The sequence below is a fragment of the Elephas maximus genome, chromosome 23 (assembly GCF_024166365.1).
Source record: "Elephas maximus indicus isolate mEleMax1 chromosome 23, mEleMax1 primary haplotype, whole genome shotgun sequence".
Lineage (NCBI taxonomy): Eukaryota > Metazoa > Chordata > Mammalia > Proboscidea > Elephantidae > Elephas > Elephas maximus.
The window spans coordinates 57333406-57349767 of record NC_064841.1 but is presented as its reverse complement, the minus strand read 5'-3'; the positions used below and the strand labels follow the sequence as shown (position 1 = coordinate 57349767).

The window sequence follows — 16362 nt, the reverse complement described above, 5'->3', positions numbered from 1 at the left end:
AATCAACCGCCATGGAAGTAGCAGTCAAGAAATCAAAAAACGCATTGCATTGGGTAAATTTGCTGCAAAGGACCTCTTTAAAGCGTTGAAGGGCAAAGATGTCACCTTGAACACTAAGGTGTGCCTTACCCAAGCCATGGTATTTTCAATCGCATTATATGCATGTGAAAGCTGGACAATGAATAAGGAAGACCAAAGAAGAAATTGACGCCTTTGAATCATGGTGTTGCCGAAGAATATTGAATATACCATGGACTGCCAAAAGAATGAACAATTCTGTCTTAGAAGAAGTACAACGAGAATGATCCTTAGAAGCAAGGATGGCGATACTGCATCTTACATACTTTGGACACGTTGTCAGGAGGGACCAGTCCCTGGAGAAGGACATCATGCTTGGCAGAGTACAGGGTCAGCAGAAAGAAGGAAGACCCTCAACGAGGTGGATTGACACAGCGGCTGCAACAATGAACTCAAGCATAACAACGATTATAAGGATTGCTCGGGACCAGGCAGTGTTTCGTTCTGTTGTGCATGGGGTTGCTATGAGTCAGAATCAACTCGACGGCACCTAACAACAACAACAAAACTTCTCTTTAATCCATTCCATTCTCTCTACCGCTGTTGCCACTATGCTAGACTATGCAACAGCCAACCAACTAGACACCGACAGTCATTCTTGCCAGTATGGTTATATTAGAATACATCAGGTCATATGGCTCCCTGCTTAAAGCATGTCATGGTTTCCATTACACTTATAATCTGAAAGGTTCACTTGTCCCAAAGACCTGAAAAGATATGACCTCTTTCTGGGTCTCCATCCTCATCATCCCAAGGCAATCTGTGCCTCACACTCTGCCCCTGACCCCAATCCTCTACCCACATATGCCTTCTTTCACTTGCAATCCCATGCTATTCCCTCATCTGGAAATCCTTTTCTAAGGAAACTCTTTAATAACTCACTCCTACTTATCTTTCAAGGAGTCCTTGGGTGTTACAAAGGGTAACGCACTCTGCTGCTAACCCAAAGATTGGTGGCTTGAATCCACCCAGAGGTGCCTTGGAAGAAAGGCCTGGAGACCTGCTTCTGAAAAATCAGCCATTGAGAACCCTATGGAGCTCAGTTCTACTCTGACACACATAGGGCTTCCAAGAGTTGGGTTGACTCCATGGCATCTGGCCAAAAAAAAAAAAACCTTCATTTTTCAACTCTGTTTCCACATTGTCAGGGAGGCTAGCCCTATTAATTTTCCTTGGAAACCATTCCATTTTACCTTGACCTTCCTCCTCTGTGACACTTCTGGGATCTGTTATTGTTCACGGCCTACCTTCATTAGATGTTAGTCTTAAGGGCAGGGGACTTTGCCTGTCATGTGTATGGCTGTATCTCCTGCATCCAGGGTTAGCCTTGCATATAGAATATAAGCATTTATTGCCCTATTCATTCATTCATTCACTCATTTGGTGAGGTCTCAAAGACCTGGGCAAGCATTCATTTTATTTAGCATGGCTTTTGAAGAAACTTTAGGCCTTTAAAGAAAGAATGAAGCTGAAATTCCACTAATATGACTATATGACACCACGCTGTACTGGTGTTATTAACTTTTTTAAATTTACAGTTTTCTTTGATCTTTACCATGGTCTTGCCAGAGAGAAAGGCAGGTATTAGTGTTATATTCCTATAGGGAAACTGAGGCACAGAAAGAGGAACAAAAAACCAGAGTTTAGAGCCCAGGTCTGTCAATCCAGGGACTCTTCCTCAAGGTCACAGTGGAAATGGCCATTGTTCTTATTGCTCGTTTTCCTCTCAAACGAGGTAGCTAGAGCATCTCTATCTTACCCAATAAATAACTAAGCATAAGAAATTGCAATCTCAGAGAACGTTAGCAATCCTGCCAAACTTAGCTTAAGGTGAAACAATGCAAGTCATCAAAATTTACATGTTATAAAACAACCAAATTTAGAGTAACATACTAAGGGTCATAAACAATTCAAACTAAAATGACGCAAAGATGCCACAGGCAGAGAGGGGTTGGCTCAGTTTTACTTTATACATGTGAACAATTATTTCAGTATATAAAATATGTCTGATCTTATAGTGGCACATATTTTTTAATAAATAATATTTATTTTGATATAAAGGTATAAACTAGCCTTTTCCCCAAATGCTGAAAGACCCTGTTGCTTATTTACTGCCCATGCACTAAGAATCTACACAGTATAATTTCTTCTTAAAAAGGGGATGGGGAGAGGTGGAGCCAAGATGCCAGAATAGATAGACGCTTCAGGAGAGCTCTCTTTACAACAAAGACCAGAAAAGACAAGTGAAACGAGTGTATTTGTGACAAGCTGGGAGCCCTGAGCTTCAAAGGCAAGCTTAGAAAACGAACTGAGGGGCGGGGGAGGAAGAGACCATTCAGAAGCAGAGAGAAGTTACTGGGCCTGAATTGAGAGGAGCTCTGAGGCACCATCCGCAGGAGTGGCGGCAGCAGACTGGTACTAGTGTTCGGCCGCAGTTTCCTCAGGGAGAAGAAGCCACCCACACAGCCTACTCACACCTCCGGAACCTGAGAAGAATGGCGCTCTCGGCAAAAGCTAAGTACTTGCGAATATTCTACCGCGTCCCCCTATCCCCAAGCCAGCTTCAGTGGCTGAATTCCCTGGGCCTGAGATAGGGCCTGCTGAGCACCTAGTGCCATCCTCCTGGCCTTGGGGAAGGAAAAAATTTGCAACTGGGGTGAAAAGATAATTTGCTAGCTCGACTAACCAGGGGAGCTCAGGACAGAAGCGCCTCCTGTCTAGGCATAAGCCGTCCGTGGACTTTGAGCACCTTTCCCTTCTGCATAGACCTGTGTGGGCCTATTCCGGGAGAATAGGCCCTTGTTGGAAGACTCCAACCATTTCAGCTGTGTGGTGGAGAAGTGGGCATTTGACATTTCACATTGCTTTGCCTATTAAACAAGGTCCTCACCTACCCACATCAGGAACCTAAGGACTGGTAGCTCCACTCAGGTGACCAAGCCACCCGTGGCAGGGGTTGAAAGATAACTGGTACCTCTCAGACCTTACAAGCAAAAACTTTGGGTGCCCATGGTCCCTCTGCAGAACCCACCCACCTGCATGCTCTAGGGAACAGGGACATGCTTCCCACAGAGACACTCAGGGGTCGGTTCTCAGCTGCCTGCCTTGTTCAGAGCGTGACCCCCTGCTACAGTCGGATACCAGTATATACATCAATCACCCCCGTCCCTATAAGACTGTATGACAGAGCCTGTACCACACACTTAATATCAGCTACCTGGAAACCTGAGCTGAATTCATATAAGAAAACTGAATGGACTCCTAGACTGATACACCTGATAACAGCTCTAGCCATCTGGGGACAAGACATCAGAGCTCTAAAGGCAAAAATAACCAAGCTAGCTCACTCAAGCAACCCATAGGGGTATACCAAAACAAAACAAAGCAAGAAGCTATGACACAGTAAGCAAGCATAAACTAATAACTTGTAGATGGCTAGGAGACAACAGTCAATATTAAGCCACATAAAGAAACAGGCCATGATCACCTCAACAGGCTCTCAAAACAAAGAATCCAGAGATCTTCTACTTGAAAGTGCATTCCTGGAATTACCAGAGCCAGAACACAAAAGTTTAATATGCAGAACCCAAGACATCAGGAAGGAAATGAGGCAATACACAGAACAAGCCAAGGAACACAAAGATAAAGGAACTGAAGAAATTAGAAAGATTATTCAGGAACATACTGAAAAGTTTAATAAGCTGGAAAAATCCATAGACAGACAGAAATCAGAAATTCAGAAGATGAACAATAAAATTACAGAATTAGACAACTCAATAGAAAGTCAGAGGAGCAAAACTGAGCAAGTAGAAGCTAGAATTTCAGAACTTGAAGATAAATCACTTGGCACTAATATATCTGAAGAAAAATCAGATAAAAGAATTAAAAAAAAATGAAGAAACCGTAAGAATCATGTGGGACTGTATCAAGAGAAATAGCCTACGAGTGATTGGAGTACCAGAGCAGGGAGGGATAACAGAAAATACAGAGAGAATTGTTGAAGATTTGTTGGCAGAAAACTTCCCTGATATCAAGAAAGATGAGAAAATATCTATCCAAGATGCTCATCGAACTCCACATAAGGTAGATCTTAAAAGAAAGTCACCAAGACATATTATAATCAAACTTGCCAAAACCAAAGATAAAGAGAGAACTATAAGAGCAGAGAGGGATAAACGAAAAGTCACCTACAAAGGAGTGCGAATAAGAATAAGCTCTGACTACTCAGCAGAAACCATGCAGGTAAGAAGGCAATGGGATGACATACTTAAAAATTTGAAGGAGAAAAATTGCCTGCCAAGAATCATATATCCATCAAAACTGTCTCTTAAATATGAAGGTGAAATTAAGACATTTCCAGATAAACACAGTTGAGGGAATTTGTAAAAACCAAACCAAAACTACAAGAAATACTAAAGGGAGTTCTTTGGTTAGAAAATCAATAATATCAGGTATCAACCCAAGACTAGAACACTGGGCAGAGCAACCAGAAGACAAACCAGACAGGGAAATCCAAAAAAACAAAGCAAGATTTTATATATATATATAAAAGCTCAAAACAGGGTAACAGCAATGGTATTACATAACAGAAGACAACATTAAAATAATAAAGAGGGACTAAGAAATGTAATCATACACCTTACACATGGAGAGGAAGACACGGCGATACAAAGAAATAAAAGCTAGGTTTAAATTTAGAAAAGCAGGGGTAAATAATAAGGTAACCACAAGGAGACAAACTATCCTACTCATCAAAACAAAATACAAGAAAAAAATAGAGACTCAGCAGAAACAAAATCAACAACAAATATGAGGAAAGGACAATATATAAAGATAATCTGCTCAGCAGATAAAATCAAGTGGGAAAAAGAAACTGTCAACAACAGACAAAAAAAGACATCAAAATGATAGCACTAAATTCATACCTATCCATAATTACCCTGAATGTAAATGGACAAAATGTACTAATAAAGAGACAGAGAGTGGCAGAATGGATTAAAAAACAAGATCCATCTATATGCTGCCTACAAGAGACACACCTTAGACTTAGAGACACAAACCAACTAAAACTCAAAGGATGGAAAAAAATATATCAAGCAAACAAAAATTGAAAAAGAGCAGGAGTGGCAATATTAATTTCTGACAAAATAGACTTTAAAGTTAAATCCATCAGAAAGGATAAGGAAGGACACTATATAATGATTAAAGGGACAATACACCAAGAAGATATAACCATATTAAATATGCGCCCAATGACAGGGCTGAAAGATACATAAAGCAAACTCCATCGGCACTGAAAAGTGAGATAGAAGCTCTACAATAATAGTAGGAGACTGCAACGCACCACTTTCGGTGAAGGACAAAACATGCAGAAAGAAGCTCAACAAAGACAAAGAAGATCTAAATGCCACAATCAACCAGCCTGACCTCGTAGACATATACAGAACACTCCACCCAAGAGCAACCAACTATACTTTTTTTTCTAGTGCACATGGAACATTCTCTAGAGTAGACCACATATAAGGTCATAAAGCAAGTCTTAGCAGGATCCAAAATACTGAAATATTACAAAGCATCTTCTCTGACCATAAGGCCATAAAAGTGGAAATCAATAACAGGAAAAGCAGGGAAAAGAAATCAAACACTTGGAAACTGAACAATACCCTGCTCAAAAAAGACTGGATTACAGAAGACATTAAGGATGGAATAAAGAAATTCAGAGAATCCAATGAGAATGAAAACACTTCCTACTGGAACCTTTGGGACACAGCAAAAGTGGTGCTCCGAGGTCAATTTACATCAATAAACGCACCCATTCAAAAAGAAAAAAGGGCCAAAATCAAAGAATTATCCCTACAACTTGAACAAATAAAAAGAGAGCAACAAAAGAAACCCTCAGGCATAAGAAGAAAACAAATAATCAAAATTAGAGCTGAACTAAAGGAAACAGAAAAGGGAAAAAGAACTGAAAGAATTAACAAGACCAAAAGCTGGTCTTTTGAAAAAATCAAGAAAATTGAGAAACCAATGGCCAAACTGACAAAAGAAAAACAGGAGAGGAAGCAAATAAACTGAATGAGAAATGAGATGGCCGATATCACAACAGACCCAATTGAAATTAAAAGAATCGGATTACTATGAAAAATTGTACTTAAACAAATTTGAAAACCTAGAAGAAATGGATGAATTCCTAGAAACACACTACCTACCTATACTAACACAAACAGAAGTAGAAAAACTAAATAGATCCATAACAAAGGAAGAGATTGAAAAAGTAATTGAAAAACTCCCAACAACAAAAAAAGCCCTGGTCCGGACGGCTTCACTGAAGAGTTCTACCAAACTTTCAGAGAAGAGTTAACACCACTACTACTAAAGGTATTTCAGAGCATAGAAAAGGACAGAACACTCCCAAACTCATTCTATAGAGCCACCATGTCCGTGATACCAAAACCAGGTGAAGACATCACAAAAAAGAAAATTATAGACCTATATCCCTCATGAATGTAGATGCAAAAATCCTCAACAAAATTCTAGCCAATAGAATTCAACAACATATCAAAAAAATAATTCACCACGACCAAGTGGGATTCATACCAAGTGGGATTCAGGTATGCAGGGATGGTTCAACATTAGAAAAACAATTAATGGAATCCACCACATAAATAAAACAAAAGACAAGAATCACATGATTTTATCAATTGATGCAGAAAAGGCATTTGACAAAGTTCAACACCCATTCATGATAAAAACTCTCAGCAAAATAAGAGTACAAGGAAAATTCCTCAGCATAACAAAGGGCATTTATACAAAGCCAACAGCCAACATCACCCTAAACGGAGAGAGCCTGAAAGCATTCCCACTGAGATCAGGAACCAGACAAGGAAGCCCTTTATTACCGCTCTTATTCAACATTGTGCTGGAAGTCCTAGCCAGAGCAATCAGGCTAGATAAAGAAATAAAGAGCATCCAGATTGGCAAGGAAGAAGTAAAAGTATCTGTTTTTGCAGATGATAAGATCTTCTACACAGAAAACCCTAAGGAATCCTCCAGAAAACTACTGAAACTAATAGAAGAGGTCAGCAGAGTAGCAGAATACAAGATAAGCATACAAAAATCAGTTGGATTCCTCTACACCAACAAAAAAGAATATTGAACAGGAAATCACCAAATCAATGCCATTTACAGTAGCCCCCAAGAAGATAAAATACTTAGGAATAAATCTCATCAGAGATGTAAAAGACTTATACAAAGAAAACTACAGTACACTTCTGCAAGAAACCAAAAGAGACTTACATAAGTGGAAAAACATACCTTGCTCATGGATAGGAAGACTTAACATTATAAAAATGTCTATTCTACGAAAAGCCATCTATACATGTAACGCAATTCCGATCCAAATCCCAATGACATTCTTTAATGAGATGGAGAAACAAATCAACAACTTCATACGGAGGCATTACTGAAAAAGAACAAAGTGGGAGGCCTCACTCTACCTGATTTTAGAACCTATTATACCACTACAATTTTTTTTTTTTTTTATACCACTACAGTGCTCAAAACAGCCTGGTACTTGTACAACAACAGATACATAGACCAATGGGGCAGAATTGAGAATCCAGACATAAATCCATCCACATATGAGCAGTTGATACTTGACAAAGGCCCCAAAACAGTTAAATGGGGAAAAGACAGTCTTTTTAACAAATGGTGCTGGCATAACTGGATATCCATCTGCAAAAAAATGAAACAAGACCCATACCTCACTCCATGCACAAAAACTAACTCAAAATGGATCAAAGACCTAAATATAAAATCTAAAACGATAAAGATCATGGAAGAAAAAATAGGGACAGTGTTAGGAGCCCTAATACATGCCATAAACAGTATATAAAACATTAGTAAGGATGCAGAGGAAAAACTAAATAACTGGGAGCTCCTAAAAATCAAACACCTATGCTCATCCAAAGACTTCACCAAAAGAGTAAAAAGACTACCTACAGACTGGGAAAAAGTTTTTAGCTATGACATTTCCGATCAGCACCTGATCTCTAAAATCTACATGATACTGCAAAAACTCAACTACAAAAAGGGAAATAACCCAATTAAAAAAAGGGCAAAAGATATGAATAGACACTTCACTAAAGAAGACATTCAGGTAGCTAACAGATACATGAGGGAATGTTCATGATCATCAGCCATTAGAGAAATGCTGATCTAAACTATAGTGAGATTTCATCTCACGCCAACAAGGCTGGCATTAATCTAAAAAAACACAAAATAATAAATGTTGGAGAGGCTGTGGAGCGAGTGGAACACTTCTACACTGCTGGTGGGAATGTAAAATGGTACAACCACTTTGGAAATCGATTTGGTGCTTCCTTAAAAACCTAGAAATAGAGCTACCATACGAACCAGCAATCCCATTCCTCGGAACATATCCTAGAGAAATAAGAGCCTTTATACGAACAGATACATTCACGCCCATGTTTATTGCAGCACTGTTTACAAGAGCAAAAAGATGGAATCAACCAAGGTGCCCATCAACGGATGAATGGATAAATAAATTGTGGTATATTCACACAATGGAATACTACGCATCGATAAAGAACAGTGAGGAATCCATGAAACATTTCATAATATGGAGGAACCTGGAAGGCATTATGCTGAGTGAAATTAGTCAGTTGCAAAAGGACAAATATTGTATAAGACCACTATTATAAGAACTTGAGAAAGACTTCAAACTGAGAAGAAAACATTCTTTTGTGGATACGAGAGGTGGGAGGGAGCAGGGTGAGAGAGGGGTATTCACTAATTAGATAGTAGATAAGAACTACTTCAGGTGAAGGGAAAGACACACAATACAGGGGAGGTCAGCACAAGTGGACTAAATGAAAAGCAAAGAAGTTTCGTGAATAAACTAAATCCTTCAAAGGCCAGTGTAGCAGGGGCAGGTGTTTGGGGACCATGGTTTCAGGGGGACATCTAAGTCAACTGGCATAATAAAATCTATTAAGAAAACATTCTGCATCCCACTTTGAAGAGTGGTGTCTGGGGTCTTAAATGCTAGCAAGCAGCCATCCAAGATGCATCAGTGGGTCTCAATCCATGTGGATCAAAGCAGAATGAAGAACACCAAGGACACAAGGCAATTACAAGCCCAAGAGACAGAAAGGGCCACATGAACCAGCGACTACATCATCCTGAGACCGGAAGAACTAGATGGTGCCTGGCTATAACCAATGACTGCCCTGACAGGGTACACAACAGAGAACCCCTGAGGGAGCGGGAGACCAGTGGGATGCAGACGCCAAATTCTCATAAAAAGACCAGACTTAATGGTCTGACTGAGACTGGAAGGACCCCGATGGTCATGGCCCCCAGACCTTCTGTTGGCCCAAGACAGGAACCATTCCCGAAGCCAACTCTTCGGACATAGATTGGACTGTACAGTGTGTTGGAGAGGGATGCTGGTGAGGAGTGAGCTTCTTGGATCAGGTGGACACTTGAGACTATGTTGGCATCTCCTGCCTGGAGGGGAGATGAGAGGGTCGAGGAGGTTAGAAGCTGGTGAAACGGACACGAAAAGAGGGAGTGGAGGGAGAGAGCGGGCTGTCTCATTAAAAAAAAGAAAAAATTAGTGGGAGAGTAATTGGGAGTATGTGGCAAGGTATATATAAGTTTTTATGCGAGAGACTGACTTGATTTGTAAACTTTCACTTAAAGCACAATAAAAATTAAAAAAAAAAGGGGGGATAGGGATGGTTTTCAGGGTGTGGACTGTGGAGAAAGAAGAAAAAAACTTAAGAACTTTCTCTGTTGGTTAGTATAGTCTCTATCCAGTCTGCTCACTCTTTAATTTCATAAAGAAAATTCTGAACACTTTCCCTTTTCAAATGAAAATAAATTTTCTGTTCTTTTGCCAGTTACCACATTGCACTGCAAGGAACGATGCCCAAATATGCAGACTGGATACACCAATGCGAAACTTGGCACCAAGGCTCTTGATCAATGTCAGCCCCTGCATAGGTGACAGCCCTGGTTCAGCCTAGAATCACTTCTCACACCAAAGAACGGGAGCTGCAGGCAGGTCTCGGGAGTAAGTGAAAGGCTATGATGGTTGGAAGACATCTGATTCACTGATTGCTCGAGTGAAAAAAGTTATTTTGAAACCTGAAATGAATCATCACAAACTTCATCAGCAAAAAAGTGCTTTGAAACTTCTATCCAAAACCACGCAAAAATAAGCGAAGCAACATTCTTGGAAGCATTCTAGGAAATGAACAATGTGCCCACCCCTTGACCAAAACATTTCTTTCTGACAATTATATTGTCTCAAGTGTTCAGTGCTGATATGTATCATGAGAATTTCCTAGCAAAATTCACCACTCTTTGCGACATAATTCACATAGGACCAAAAAACGAAATGTAGCTTACTCTAGGGACCTCAGCCCTGGGTCAAGCCAAACTACCCAGTGCTTCCAGCAGAACCTATGCGTGTGGGCAGGTGTCTGAGACATGGCTCTAGGCAGCACTTGGGGGTGCGGGCAAAGATGTCCTTCTGTTAGATCAGGGTTCCCCATGCTTTTAAAGTGCCCCACTTTATCTCAAATCAGTGCTGTGTTCCTATGCCTCTTTGGGGGTGGCATGGAGTAGATAAGCTAAAAAACCAGTTGCTGTTGAGTTGATTCCGACTCCTGTCGACCCCATGTGTCTCAGACTAGAACTGCTCCATAGGGTTTTCAAGGCTGCGACCTTTTGAAAGCAGATTCCTAGGTCTTCCTTCCTAGGCACCTCTGGGTGAGTTCGAACCACTAACCTTTTGGTTACAGCTGAGTGCTTAATCATTTTTGCCACCCAGGGACTCCTATGGGGTGGCTACATCTTCCTAAATGGTAATTAGGAATGTAATGAGAGCTCGTTTATATTTAGGACAGTAAATAAGCATATACAACAGCACATCATCTGATCATTTGCTATAGCTTAGTCCTCTCCAACTTATACTCTTTCTCCGTTTCTACCAGTGTATCCCCCCCTCCCCACAAAAAAATCAAACAAAACAAACCTTAAGGTCTTGCTAGACCCTGCTCTCCCACAGGGTAGTGTGAGAGACCTTCTTCAGAGACAAATCTGAGCACATAACCCTACTGCCTCAAACCCTTCATGGAGATGAAAACCTGAATCCCTAATATGGTCTGGCTCTCATGGAACATCTTTGCCCTTCTTTCCAGCCTCTCTCCCCTTTTTCTGTGTCACTGCTGTCTCCATGGGGGATGGGACACCTGACCGCAGAGGGAAATGGGCGGAGACTTACTTTGATTTATGGTTGCCACAATGATGGGGAAAGAGGGAAGGGACATTTCCTGTCCTGGGGCCAGGGATGCTCACCACCCTGAAATGCTCACCGGAGTGTGGAAAAGAACAGTCCAAGTCCAGCATCCAGGTCCCAGTGAGAGCTACTGCATGTGGCCTCTTTCTAGCTCCTCAGGGCACGTGCACTTTGCTTTGTGCCAACCAGGAATGCTTTTCCCCACCTCCCCCCACTCCTACTTTCCCTACCTGTCCATCCCCTACTCATCCTTCAAGAACTTAAATATCATTTCCCTGGAGAACACTCTTCCCACTGAGTGCTTAAGCACTGCACTCCTGTTTATGTCATTACTGATGATCAACTCCAATCTTACGTGAGCACCAAGAGGCCAAGATAGACACTGCCATCTTGCTTACTTTGATATCCATTGTGCCCCAGAGTGCCTGGCACATGGTAGATACGCCATGATTTTTCCTTTCAAAATGTGTTCTCTTCTCTCCTATTTGCTGGGTTTACACCCTCATTAAACTCTCCCCTGTAATACATGGTGTCCTAACTAGGATTCATGCATCCAGTTTTTCCTTCCACCATTCCCCTTGTAAGACACAGTAGATTCTTTTTCCCAAATTGCTGTTTAAAACACTCTCCTTGATCTAAATTCTATATTGACTCTTCAGTGCCTAAACAATTAAATCCCGATTTCTTCACCACACTTTCAAATCCCTCTACAATCTAGCTTCCATGCAACTTTCAAACTTTTCCCCATCTTATACTCTTCAAGTGCTGAACTTCTAGCTTTCCACACCTACCCTTGATTTCTCCACTCTGTGTGGTTCTTCCCTCCACTGATACGCCACCCTCCATTCTTACACATCTAAATCCCACTTGGACTTCAAGGCTAAGCTTCAATTTACCTCCTCTAAGAAACCATTTCTAATCCCAAGTGAAAGGCATCTCTCAGCCCTCTGGAATCTGATAATACTTTATCTGTATTTTACTTGAGGCAGTTGTTTTCTACCTTGTATTAGAGGTATTCATGTACAAATCTAATCTCTTTTCCCAGGCTGCAAACTCTTTGAAGGTAAGACTTGCATTGGTTCATTTACTTATTACCCTTAGAATCCACCACAGGGTCTTGGCCAGAAATATTCCATGAACAAATAAGGTTAATGAGCAATAATATAATAATTTTTGTTTTAAATATTCATTTAACTAGTTAGAGGAAGTCAACTAATGAACAAGAACACCAATGGGCTTCTGTTGTTCTGCGCCAATTATAATTAATATTTGCAATTTACCTCCCCTTAAACAATTTCACTCAGCAGGTTACTGTTTTAGAACAAAACCCTTACCCTGGAGGTTTAATAAATATAATGAAATAATGACATTTGATGATAATAACTGTTATAATAAAAACTGAAAAAAATCATCCTATTGGCTGGCTGCTGGTTAACTTTCCAAATTTAGTGGGAAGTGGAGGAGTTGATAAAGGTAGAGGAGCCTCTGGGTACTGCAAGGTCAACATGCTCACTGCTAACCAGAAGGCTGGAGGTTTGAGTCCACCAGAAGCACCTTAGAAGAATGGGCTGGTGATCTACTTCTGAGAAATCAGCCACTGAAAAGCCTATGGAGTACGGTTTTACCCTGCACACATGGGGTCACCATCAATCAGGGTCAACTCCGAGTTGACTGTCGGGAGTCCATCTCCTTTTAAACTTATACCACACTAGGTGGGTGAATGGATTTCCATAATGGGATTTAGGCAAATTATAGCATTCCATCATACACTGTAAGTGACAAACTCAAAACATGTGATCACAACAGGATTAGAAAACCACTGTCTGTAGAGTCAAATGGGGCCACATTAGTTCCTTTTGTAGCAGGCAAGTAGATGGCCACCTTGTAAAACTTCTGGGTAGAGTCCAAAGGCAAGCACATCCTGAGTTAGGAACACAGTACAACGTTTGGAGAAGAAGTGAAAGGGGTCTAGAGACTACTTGTATCCAGTGCCAGCCATTCGTTTTCTCTTCCTAAGTATGAAAGGCTGAGGTCAGGTGCGAGAGGACACTTGCTGTTATGCTCATCGGGCATCTTGTTTCCCACCACTGCTCATCCCAGTATAACGGTGGCTCCTTCTATAAGCAACACGTTATAGCTTCTAGAACCAAGTCACATTCAATACCCTCATACTTGCAAAAAACTTACTTAGCAAAACCATTTTGAAATAAACAGACTCTACTCTGAGTAAAGTTGAGTCCCAGGACAGCTTTAGGGTTAAAAGAAAATGATTCCCCCAAAATGCCTCTTTGCGGATAGAGCTAGAGGCAAGGAATTTTATTTTCTGATTGACTTAGGGAGCCTCGAAGGAAAAAGAGGTCTGACGAAATTGAAAGAATAGGTCATCTGGTATCACCTACTGGCTGTGCACACGTTTTCTCTAATGTTCAGTATTTCATAGGTTAAGGAATATCAGTGAGAATGAATCATTTCTGTTTGAAACATTCAACACATTGACACAGAAACAAAGAAGCTTGGAAACATTATATTCTTTGGCTCTTTGAACAATAAAAGGCCTTGTCTCCTCAACATTTGGAGTAATTTTTCCCAGGGGGATTATTACTGTTTGAATGGGATGAAAGAGTAGCATTCTAGTGATACATTTTCAGTTTCTGAGACTACAGATATATTTCTTTAAGAGGCAGTGTTTTGGATCTAGTAAGAAGGGCCGATAAACACAAAGAACACACCAGCTTTCTCAAGTCTCCTCTGCTGGCTCTACAGAAAGTCTAAGTCCTATTTGGAGGATTAGTCTTCAAGCTATAACTTGGAAAAGTCTATCTCCAGAACACAAGATGCTCAAAAAACTAGGTACAGGTTAAACTCTTAAGAACTTTGCGATATTCTGCATATAGTCATGTGAGACTTGCAAAATGAAACTGCACATAATTAACAGAAAACTTCGGACTCATGCACAAGGGGCATTGACATTTTATGGTGCTGTGGATCCCTGACTCAAACATTTATTGAAAATTAAGCTTAGAATTCCTAGTATTTAACTACCCAGTCCATAGTAAAGAAAATGGAATCTCAAGGCCGGAACTGATGAAACTTAAAAGCCATAACCTGGGGACTAGCTATCATTTGGTTTTAGGTACGTTTTTGCACTCAAGTTTGTTCTTGGGATCTCTAGCTCTGCAGAATTGGAAAAAGAAAACTGAACACGCTGGCACCAGAGAGACTGAAAAGCTGACCAGAGGGACTTGCTGACAGTTGAAATCATGAAGCCGTTACCATGCTCCAGCGCTTTCATGGGAAACCAGAAGAGGATGAGGGAGTGGACCAAGGCGTTGATGCAGTGACCCCAGAAAACCTACGGGAAAACAAACCAAGGGAGTCAGGAGCTGCCCACATCACTTGACCTCTGCCTAACTCTCCACAAACGCCTCATTGTGAAGGGTGCTCGTGGGGTGTTGCTCAGCCCCAGAAGGAGTATATTATTCTTGGAGTTAAAAAAAACCCCAACTATTTCCTCATTTTTTACATACAAATGGCTGGACGATCTCCAGATAACACTGCTTCAGTACAAAGACCGAACTTTGTATATACACACACATATACATAGACAAACACACACCTTGTCCACATTTGAAAAATGAGCTAAGCCTGTGCACTTTCTAAAAGCATTAAAAGCATTTTACACGTAAATTCTTACACAAAATTCTTACTCTTTCATTTTACTCAAGTTCCCTTTTCTTTAATTTCTAGCATTTTGATTAAGATCACGCATGTTTTAAAATTCTTTTTATTTTAGTGCTTGAAAGGTCAAACAAAAGAACACCAGGTTTAGTGGATTCTAAACTAGCGTTTCATTAGTGCATTTCAATCATGTTTGAAACCACTGAGTGGATAGAACTAGTAAGCTAGATTGAGTTTAATCAAAAATTTACAAGCTGTTCTGGGGTTTGTCATATAGCTTGATGCTAAGTAATGGGAGGGACAACAGAAAATAGTGAAAAACATTATTATAAGAGAGTGAGGTTTTTCCAGTGTTCAGTGTTCATCCTTCCCTATCCTTCCGTGGCTGCTCTACAAAAAATGTCTTCAAGGTGCCTGCAGATAAGTTGCAGGGCATTCTCAGCTCTGCTATCTTTTATATGAGTCCCTTGCCTACTTCTACTTACCAACCCGCATGGCCTTTGATTTCTAACTCTACAGGAAACAGATTCTATCTATGCAAATAATAAAGAACAAACAGGCCATATTTTCCCATTGACAGAACTGTAGTAAACAAGTTCTGATCAAATGAGCCACCCATGTCTCACTGCGGATGGAAGACAGTAGTAGGATCAAAAGGAGCCCTTACATTTTTTCCCAGTCTCAGATCTGCTATTATACCTTCCCAAGAATAAGGCGGCTCTGAAGAAAGACTATAACCAGTACCTGGCTCTAAAACAAGGCCTTCAGAGACTGTTCCTTATTGAGGACTGGGGAGGGACATCCCCATATCATCCTTACTAAGGTCCCACAAGCTACTTAAGCAATCAGGAGCACAACCAGCTCACGGGATTTTAACTGAACTGGGCATCTGAGCCTCTCTTATTCTCCCCTGCACGAAAGCCTAATACAGGCACATGGCCAGGCCAGGTGTGTTCATATCATGCGTCCTCTGTCTGTCCGCCAGACACCTTCTCTTTTGGCTGGTGGCCCTCAACCCTCTTCCACTCTTAGTCGTGACCAGCAGGCTGGGGGACAGACCCCTTTGCCAATGAAGACTAAGGAATCCATTTAACACCTATTCCAGTTTTTTCTGGGTCTTCTCAGGATTACCTAGGCTTTTTTTTTTTTTGGTCTAGGTGGTTTATCTTCTCTGATTCTATAGTCTGAAGAAAAATATCCATGTCTGACTTGACTGCCGTGTTTGTATCTAGCCAGTTTTACTCACTGGCTAAATAAACCTTTTCTTTTAGATGAAA

At 40.8% G+C, this 16362-nt stretch overlaps 1 protein-coding gene across 1 annotated transcript in view; it reads right to left on the bottom strand.

The window, feature by feature from the left end:
• ATP8A2 (ATPase phospholipid transporting 8A2) overlaps positions 1 to 16362 on the bottom strand; it is a 705555-nt gene that overhangs the window by 58331 nt on the left and 630862 nt on the right. Inside the window, exon 30 of the mRNA XM_049867411.1 lies at positions 14681 to 14759. Coding sequence (XP_049723368.1) covers positions 14681 to 14759 — 79 coding nt within the window. The remainder of the gene's footprint in view (positions 1 to 14680; positions 14760 to 16362) is intronic.